General features: G+C 38.4%; 1 protein-coding gene across 1 annotated transcript in view; it reads left to right on the top strand.

Annotated features, from left to right (window-relative positions):
* The window catches only part of LOC129762532 (neurotrimin), a 946,497-nt gene extending 936,416 nt beyond the window's left edge, over positions 1–10,081 (top strand). Inside the window, exons 10-11 of the mRNA XM_055760922.1 lie at positions 6,175–6,348; positions 6,435–10,081. Coding sequence (XP_055616897.1) covers positions 6,175–6,348; positions 6,435–6,650 — 390 coding nt within the window. The 3' untranslated portion in view covers positions 6,651–10,081. The remainder of the gene's footprint in view (positions 1–6,174; positions 6,349–6,434) is intronic.
* The last annotated feature ends 691 nt before the right edge of the window (positions 10,082–10,772 follow it).

Below are 10,772 nucleotides of genomic sequence, written 5' to 3' on the forward strand. Positions count from 1 at the left end.
ATGACACCCCTTCTTCCTCTGGAATGGAGAGGGGGTTCCGTAAAAATATTACACATATTTCAACCAAACATATTCCAACATATTCCAACCAAACATGACAATTGACAATTTTCGGAAAACTCTGAAGAAAAATGGGGAAATTCGGAAAATTCAATTCGCATATGTTCTACAATTACATAGTGACAACCGTTGTTAGTCCATTTGATGTTTGCGCTAACAAAATTGATCTTTGTTCGAAAGTCGAAAAAGATTTTTATGCGATAAAACGCACTCCTATATCTTCCTCTATCTATATTCATAAAAATGGATCGCCGAATGTGTTGATGAGAGCAAAACTCGAGAAAGAAATTGTCCGATTTAGGGCTGTCTTTGTTCAATCATATTTTCTGTATCAAACATTTATTCCATGTAACGGAGAAACATGTTATTTGCAAGTGGTTGAAAATTTTGAACGAGAATTGTGTATCAAAATAATTTGATATTAAAATGACGAGTTTTGGTAGAAGTACTAGGAATTTAAAAAAAAGGTATTGTTCAAGTTCTGCGATTGGACCCATGAACACAAAGTCTGCTGGGTCAGTTAGTGGCATATAAAATGAACAGAATGTCTTTATATAATACTGCGAGTAGCGATATTACGATGCTTGTTATACAGATATGCGACTTAATTTATCAATGATATAGAAAATCATGATTTGGCGTTTTATACGATTTTAGATACACGTGATGCATACCTTGATTGGCATTTCATACGCTTGTAAGTTGTTTCAAAAATATACGAGATTTTCCCAGCAAACATTATATTATATACATATACATACATCCAATCTGTCTTGGATATCGCCGTATATCGGATGATATATGATGCATATAATTGGCATTGTTAGCGTCGGAACACGGAACAATTAGAGGTCACCGCAGTAGAGTTTTGTTTGTTTTTTCCTGTTTCAATTTTTGTTTGTGACTGGTTTGTTATAAATTTGCAATTGTAGTTAATGTAAAATTTGTTAATATGAAAAAATATTGTAATCACTAACCCACTGTGCTCATAACCCATGTACCGCTCATGACAACTCTACACGAGCTGATGATTGCGCCGGCTAGTGACCATTCTATCCTGGATTCCTCGAGTCGAGAAAGACGCACCACGCTAGATATGGGGTACAGACTAGGGAGGCGTTGCTGATTAATGGTCAGCTGCATCCCAATAGGAAGTATCCCGTGTCGGGCACACGTACAGAGCATCGAAGACTGCGACATACCAATTATGAGAACACTTGTAATACTAACCTCGAGTCAACCGCGAGTAATCGGTTACATATTACTAACATAGTCTAAGCAAACATTGTCAAAATATTGAACTCCCGGCCCCGTTAGGCTGACGCCATATGAGCCTTAATAAAATATATATTTTGGATTAAAAAAAAAACCCACTGTGCCCCGATGAAGAGGTAACGCTCAGTAGAGATACAAATCCCGCCAAGCTGTGCTATCACTGTCACTGGAGACAGTGACCGGAAAAGGAAGGTTGGAAGGAATAGAAGTGGGAGGAGGGAAAGGACAGATAGGAGGGGAGGAAAGGAGTAGCTTAAAAGGAAAGCGGAAAGGATGGGCTCGGCCATGACCGCGAGAGATCGAGAGCAAGATAGTCAGAAAAGATTGAGATACGAAGTTAAGAGAAGAGTTGATAGTGGTGTGAAAAAAGAAGTACGTGTGTGGCGAAGGCAGTGTGAGACCACACCAATTCAACCATCTTGTAAGGCATATCATATCCCACAAGTTGCGAATTAGTTGCCACCCGAACGAGCCAATCTTACTCGACGAAGTTTTGAATCCACCGGACGAAGACGAAGGACACCCTAGGAAGTGCGCCATTCTGAACACACCTGCGAAAACCAAGAACAAGGTACGCTACTCCTCCTCCCCTTCCCAACGACCAGCGACATACGAGCACCGGAAGCCTTACTAGCCTCGTAAGGAATAAAAAACACTATTAAGTTCAAGTCTAACTTTAATTTACAATAAGACCAGTCCTTCCTGCTTCGGTGGTGTTCAATTGTCCGTCTGGAATACGCGCGTCTTGTGTGAGTCCTCCCGAGGTCGGAAACCGTCCCTGAGACGGTACAGGTGAGCTAGCTGGGCAAAGTACCGAGCAAAATGTTACTTTCAGCATATACGCGCAAAAGTAGAGGCGATATGCATATATGCCATATTTTGTACGCATATAAAACCGTATATAACGATATACGATGCTTTTTCAAGTGATATGCGATTTCACCCGACAATGTTATACAAAATGAATGAATAGTGCGTATATAATACTGCACATCGCGATACTAGGATGATCGTTACACCGATATACCACTTAATCCATCAATGATACAGAAGATCGTGGTTTTGCATTTTATACGATTTCGGAAACACATGATGCATCCTCTGATTGATATTTTATACGAATTTTTATGCGACCTATCATGTGCAGACGTTGTATGTTAAGGAAGATGAAAAATAAAAATGAAAGGATCAGCCGGGATTGGCAGTTCTGAAATATACGATCTGATAACGTGTACAGAACCCAATACAAACAGAACGATATATAAATTTGAGTGATACGACCGAATGGGCAGAACAAAACAACTTAGATTCGGATCATATACTGTCTTTGAGAAAAATACGAGAAATTCCTTTAAAAAATCACTGCAACAACAGTTTTGTTATACTTTGTTGTGTTGTTTTACGTGCCCATGTTATAAATATTTCGATGAATGTGTTTCTATAAATTTTGCATATAAATTTTGCAAACCTGTTTTTGAGCGGTCGCATTTTATGCCAGTCCTCATTTGTGTGACTGTTTTCGTGCGATTTTATTGTTTATGCTATTGGTTTGTGTGATTCAAGTCCCGGTTTCATGATGAAATCGCACAAAAAGGGTCACTCAAACTAGGAACTGTACAAAAAGGAATCGCACAAAAACAGGTTTGTCTATTTGGGATAGCAATATAAGATCAATATGAGCGAGCGAAACAAGAGACACGTTGCAAATAAGCACGCATTAAAGCTTTTCGCAAACTTTGTCGCATACACGGCCCAGACAGAGATGAATATAGATATACGTTTATGCTCACCTTTTTACTCTTAGAAAACCCAGCCCCAGGAACTATGTGGATAGCGTAGTCGTGTAAAACAGCCTCACATTCCAACCGGCCTTGGTTCGATCCCCGCTTTACATCATTTGTACTTTTTTTTGGATACAATCCCAAACTGACGTTCAGTCTGAGATAAAGAGATGTCTGCACCCATACATTTTACATTTTCAAGCTTTTGAAAAGGGGTGCTTTTATTTGTTCATTTCACCCTTAAGCACACCTAAATGCCTAGGATGAAATGTTTTTCTGCCAACCCTAGTTTGGGTGTAGTGGGAGCATTCATCCCATCATCGCATTGTGCTCCCTTGGCCGAGTGGTTAGCGTCATAACTAACACGCCGGGTGTTCGGGTTCGATTCCCGTTCTGGTCGGGGGAATTTTTCGTCAAAAGAAATTTCCTCCGACTTGCACTGTGTTCACGCGTATTCTAGAGCTTGCCACTCAGAATGCATTCAAGGCGTGTTATTTGGCATAGAAATCTCAACTCTCCATCGTACAATAAAAATGACGCAAGTAATACTACGTTGAGACGGCGAAGTTCCTCTAGGAACGTTAGTGCCATCGAAGAAGAAGAAAAAGAAGAAGAAGGGAGCATTCAAAATGACTACACCATGGGTGTAGTGGGGACATAAAAAATAATGGAAACATCCATTAAGTGAAAATAGGAATTTCAAAATATTCAACTCAAGTACTACATTGTTTCAAGTTAATACCGATGCTCAAAACTTAATTGTGTTGACATCACTAGTGAGATGTTTGACATCCCTACCCAACAGTTCTATACTGTCAAATATATACCGAGAATTTGTGTGTTTAAAGAAAATGCAATACAAGCAACAGACTTTTTCCAACGAACAATCCAGCCATCGAAACATCTTTTTTTACACTCAGCGAAACAAAAATAGCACCACCTAGTTTTTTTCGTATTAAAATCTGTCGGATTGACCACAATTTCTAATATTCTTTCCAACATAATGAAAAAATCATTAGGGTTCAATCCACGATAAATTTAGTTTATTTTGTAGGACCGTTTACATTTCAGCCACTGAAAGCTGAAAAAAATGGATGCGAAATAAAAATAGGGGGGTCTCCGTAGCCACATTGGTTGCGCGTTCGCTTAGTAAGCGATCGATCGTGAGTTCAAATCTCAGGACCCTCATTGACCATCTTTGTGTTGTTACAGAATAGCTACGTCCACGCAACAATCATCAGCGATGGAGATCGATCCACCGTCGAAATAAGATCGATTCATCCATACAACTGCTCTGCTCTGCAAGAAACATCGGGCTGCTGTTCTATAAATAACTCAACAATGATCATTCAACTGTCACCGCTGTCCGGTGGTCCAACTGGATAATGGAAGAACAGAAAGAATACTCTTACGCCTAAATGGCTACTGTGTGAATGTACCATATGTAATGGTATAGAAGGAATACTGGCGAATGGCAACTGTGTAATGTGCTAATTACAGTTATATGATAGCCATGTGACATGTACACGATTAAAAATTCGGCTCTGTTACAGCTAAAATGCTAATGAGCCTTAAATAAATAAATGGGATTAAAAAAATAAATAAAAATAGCACCATTTCTTCCGTTGTTTCGAATAACTTCAATTAATTGTGATTTCATGGACAAAATCAGTTTCTCAATGGTATTCTGATCGATTTGCTGCCAGCACTCTCGAATTCGACATTTGAACATGTTTACGTTGTCAAAATGCTTACCATTCTCGTAAACACGGCGCGCGATTTTAGACCAAAGGTTTTTCGATGGGGTTCAAATCCGGAAAACAGGAACTTCGATATTTCTATCAGTAAACCACGCTTTTGTCAGTTTTGAGTTGTGGATTGCAGCATTGTCTTGCTAGAGAACAAAATCAGGACCCATCAATCTTTTCCTCGAACGTAAGATGCTTTGATCGACCCATGATGTCTAAATGACATAGGAAAACTTTGATTTCACTACCAAACAAACCCACTTTGAGCACAACTTCGACTATTTCGAAAACCATAACAAACACCTGTCAAATGAGGACCAGGGTGATGCTATTTATATTTCGCACAGATTTTTTGAAAATGTTGGAATTAAATGTAAACAGTCCACAGAATAACCATCATAATGTTGGCAAAAGATGATAAACAGGACAGAAGTAAGATGTGATGCAAAATCAGATATTTATACAGGAAATTTTGAATGAAATCGCCAAAAAAACGGTCCTTTTTTATTTCGCTCAGTGTAGCTGTACCCAGGAATTGTCTTCGTCGCTAGTAATTATGCGTTGGATGAACGTGGGATTAGAATTGGATCTCTCGAGCATAACTGAGCTCTTTTGGCACTAGGCTTGCTGCGACTTTCCTCATGCCCAAAACATCAACCAAAATATGACGAACGATCTCGTGAGAAGTATTTATTTCACGGTCTAGCTCTCTCAAACTTCACTGACGATTTTCAAGCACCATTTATTTTATTTTTTCAAAGTTCTCATCAGTTGAAGAAATGGATAGTCGCTCTTGACGTGGCAAATAGTTTATCTCTTCTGGGCCATAACAGAATTTGAGATGTTTTCTTGGGGACACAGTTTTCTGAAGCGATCCGCATCAACCGCATTGAAAACTTTTTCAAATTGTGTAACGGAAACTATTTCAAAGCTGCTGGTGAAGTTTTGTACGATTTTTTGTGCGGTACTTCTGTACTTCTGAAATTGTCACACGGTTTGAACTATGGCGATTGCAATTTGAGAACTATGTGTCACATGTGGACAAATGGAATTGCGAAGTTGCTGTTGCGAAAACCTGAAACACGGAATTGACAATAATATTTTTTCTGTCGAAATTTCTGTGTTGATATAAAATGTGAACAGAAAATGGTGACTCCTATTCTAGGAAACACCTCAACATCCGAAAACGAGTTCAGCAGCACTTAAATATTACGATACTCACTCACTTTCTCATCAAACTGAAGTAATGTGTACTTCTGTGAATTTGCGATCTTCACTAATGGATCTTATATTCTGTTTTTTTTTTTCAGATGAACGAAACATTTCAACAACCCGAACGATGGCACGATGTTATTCTGACTCCATCACCGCGACCTCTTACTGAGCCTCTCACCCACGTCATGGCGTTCACACTTCGCGGACTCCAGGCAAGTTCAGTGTACGAATCCATCGTACAGGCGAAGAATCGCTACGGATGGAACGAGGTGATTATTGTTGCTTTTATTTTATCCTATCTAAAATAACTTCTAAAGTGACTTACGCTGTGTATTTTAATTCCACCGCCAATCAGGTCAGCGACATTTTCCAATTCTACACCCAACGAATACTGTCCGACATCCACTCAGAGGAAATGCAAGTGGCCAGTTCCACCTCCCGGAGTGGCGCCAGCTCAGTGCACCACCGAATGCGGCTGGAAGCGGCCACCCTTTGCTTGATGGTCTTCTCCGTCAGCTGGCTGCTCGTCAGCCGTAGTCTACAACGAAATCTCGAAAGCTTAAGGTCGTAAAGCAACAGGCGCGAAGAGAAAAGAAAACGAAATAGAGATAGGAAAACCCACCCTTCAGCAGGAAGCAGAACACATTATTCATTAGTGGTTGCTTCATTGTACATTCCCGGATGTTGTCCGTAGCTTTGAAAATTTCATTTCCCATTCCAACCTCGTCTCAGTTCCTAGGGAGTAAAAAGTTCGACTAGTTGAAAGCTCTTTTTCTGTAGTTTCCAAAACAACGACCCGTCTTTTACAAATTGCCGCGCGTGGAGTAGCAAACATTAAACAAAAATATAAAAGGTCACAATTCGAGAAGATGCTCCTGGAAAGGATAACAACAAAACACTAATCTAGCACTTGTAAGAGTCAACTGAGCAGAGCAGAACCATGTCAACTAGCATGTTAAGTACTAGTTGTTTTTTAAAACTATTTTTAAGGAAGTAAAACTTAGGAGATGCCAACGTTTAAACAGATGTAAAGTTAATTGGAACCCCTTTCGTGCGTCTGTCCTGAGATAAGTGTATCAAGTTTAAGAAGATGGAGTTCGTGGATAACCTCGTGAAAGCCTCTCACACATACACATATGTACCATTACTTTCAAGAAAATAATGTGAAATACTCGTACTCATACACCAAGCAAGTAAGCTAGCCATAAACATAAAGCAGTGGAGATTATTAAGCTCAGTCATTGTCCAAGTCGTGCAAATATCGTTCTACATTTTTCGCATAAAATCCAAAGGAAACAAAATAAACCAATCAATAGAAAATATGGCATCGCGAATCCATTACGTATATTTTTTTAAGGAAACAAATTACAGACGGAAAATAGGGGAGGCGTTTTCTTCCCCGGTGTGTTCTTCTGTTTGCTCGATCAGAATAGAAATTTTCTCAATTCAACTTTTAACGATAAACCTGTGTAAATGTGTAAATGTATTTGGACAAAGTTGACTTTATTTCAAATGATTTCCAGCGAAGATAAACAGAATAATACATTAACCACGATAGCTTGAGTGTTCGAACAAATGAAGACGAATGGAAGGAGATGAACATCCAGAGGGTCTGCTGGAACGGCGAATGATGCCCGATAGTCTTCTCGCAGCCTCTGAAGCTGCGATCAAAATTCGCAGAAAGCATGTTTATCGACCAGACTTTGGATATGCCATATTTTTTACAGTATCCCCCATTAATCTTTGTAAATAATTCATTCCGTTTGAATCGAAAGACGTTCAAATTAAAAAAGAATCCCTTCCGTGAATGTGTAATTCGAATGAGGCAAGTTGGCGTTTGAAAGTTAATGAAATATTTTTGAAATGATATTGCACGTTGCTTTTAATGTTTATCATCATTGAAAATCCCCACAATAATGAGTTTATCCCACCATTCACAAGACAAACATCCATGCTCCCGTCCCGTCAGCATTTTTCGCAACATCGGAAAAAAGGGAAAGCTGAATGTAACACCTTTCCCGAAAATATTGTGCAGTTGCCCTTTTTAACACGCGCTTCAAAAACATAACAAACCCTAGAACATGATAAGCTTCGAACGCACAAACATGCCGGCTTGTTGAACACAGCTTTCGCCGTTGTGGCGCAAACATCAGACAACGGCTTCGATATTCTGGAAAACGCATTTTCCTCCATCACGTCGAATTTTCATTATTATCAGTGTTTGCCTGTTATTTTTTGCGTTGCGTACCTTCGACCTTTGGATGTTTTCAGCTGCGGGGGCGGCTGAAAAAGCGAATACTCATCATCATCAGGCCAGCCATATGAACAGGAAAAACAGGTGAATGAGGAGGGTTCATTTACTCTGATGAAGTCAAAGGTTTACTTTGCACAGGTGTAGGATACAAGAGGGGAAATATTGATTATTTTTCCTATGCCCCAAACACTCTAAATATTTTTTCATGGATGATTACTGGTTGGCGCATCTGTTCCAGAGCCATCATCATTTTCCAGTGCTCCAGTTCAGGAGAAAACAATCCCAAAATATCATTAACCAGTTTTATGCCAAGCGTTCGAAAAATCGAACAGCAACTTCGATCATTTTTCATGGCGTTGGAAAACAACCATATGGTAAGGTTTTGACATCAATTGATAGTCTGTTAGTTATCACCTACTGTCAATTTCATTCAAAATTGTATAACTTTCTTGGGCATAAAAATCGGAATAAAGCCAACTACGTGCGGAAAGCACATAACTTGACATAGCCTAACAAAAAACAATACCTTACAAAATTTTAAAATATGTAAACTTTTGTACAATATTACTTTAATAAAAGATCACACATTGTGCTGTAGGAAAAAAACCATTGGATTGAACCTCCTACAGGAACAAAAATGTAGGTTTTGGCCAATGTTTTTGTTCAGGCTTTTTTTTTTGATTTTTTGTCATTTTCCGGAAAACGGAAGAACGGAAAAAAAATAATTCTTGAAGATTGGGGTTTCTGTAACGCCAATAATCAAAACTACACCAATGGTTTTTGTTAATAACAAATAATTTTTACAGCTTGGTCGTTAAAGGGTTAATTAAGTTGCTTATTTTAGAGGGTGTACTAATTTCACTAGAAGGTTTTTTTTCTGACATCATTCCTCTCATACGCCAACTTTCCAACATCCAACATTCACCGCATCGCTTTCGTATTTTATGTATGTTCATTCACGTCTTGAGCTGTATGTGTCCCAGTTTTGGGTAAGCTAAATCAAAATAAACAAAACGAAAACAAAAAAAAAGCGAGAGGTAAAACTCTCAACACTGTACATTTGAAAAGTATGCAGCAAAGCAAACACGACAGAAGTCAAAAAGTGTGATCACTTTGTTTTGTAAATATTTATATAAATAGAACTCTGAAACATAGCAACTAGATGCTAAGATTTATGTGGTACTGTCAAACGGCTAGGATAATGATAATCTTGCGATGAGAATAGAAAAAAGAAACATGGCAACAGTAACTTATACAACGGTGTAGTCTCAAATAATTGGGCCCTTGTTGGGGGGGGAATGCGCAGTCGAGGGAATGGACATTAAACAAGTCATTAGAACTTTTTATATTGATGTACCATCAAGAAACGGTAAGAAACGACGACCCGGTAGCTGAGAATTCGAATCATCGCTAGAGAGTGAATCACAGAATCAAATTCAAGAACCGATGGAGCATAAAATGAAACAAAAAATCCAAAAATGCATAGTTATTGAGAATATTCAAATGAAGTATTGACTAGCTATTAATCCTGAGGAAAGAAACATATTTAGCTATTAAGGGGAATAATCGAACGATATGGTAATCAACAATTTAGCGTGAAGAAATGAGAATGAGAATCAAACAAATGCCCACTGAGACAGTACAGAGTAAAAAGGGCATGCCAAAATTCGGAGGATATGAATATGTTAGAGAGGCGAAAAAACTGAAACACTGTATGATTATTGGTGATAAATAAATTTCAAAATTAAGAATAGAGCTAGATTGGGTGAAAGTCATTTGTCCGAAAAAATCTTTGCCGTGAGAGTCGAATTTATTTGGTTAATACAGGAGCTGTCTGAATGGCAGGAAAATCGTGGCACCAACGGAAAATTTGTTGTTTCCTCACCATGTAAATATTATTTTCCTCATCTCTTCTCTATACATAAGGTATACCGGGGCAAGTTAAAACGAAACTATAACTTTGACTAGGAATAATGGATTGACGTGTTAAAAATATATATAGTAATCATAAACTTTCAACCCACCTTATGACAGCCAATACCAGAATATTGGGATGCCTTAACACAATCCGCGCCTTTGTTTACATTTCCTTGTTCCGTGGAATCAAAACAAACATTTTTGAGCGCTGACTCAATCGGTCCGAAAACACTGATTATTTCAAAAATATCGCCAGGATCGCACGTCAGGTAATCAAATAAGGATAATGAAGTGTAGTGGCATTTAAACTCACCTCATGTTTTTTTTTTCAACCCTGGGGTAAGTTGAAAGCAGTGAAAATTGACTATTTTTTAAACATTGCTCTGCAAATTCCGAACGTTATTTGTCTCTAATTGTTGTATGAATGAATGATGATAAATTCAAAAAATAACAATGATTCATATTTCGTTCCTCAGTATGTTCTACATAATTTGCCATACAAATGAAACACGAATTTCTGCA

Source organism: Toxorhynchites rutilus, chromosome 1 (assembly GCF_029784135.1).
Source record: "Toxorhynchites rutilus septentrionalis strain SRP chromosome 1, ASM2978413v1, whole genome shotgun sequence".
Lineage (NCBI taxonomy): Eukaryota > Metazoa > Arthropoda > Insecta > Diptera > Culicidae > Toxorhynchites > Toxorhynchites rutilus.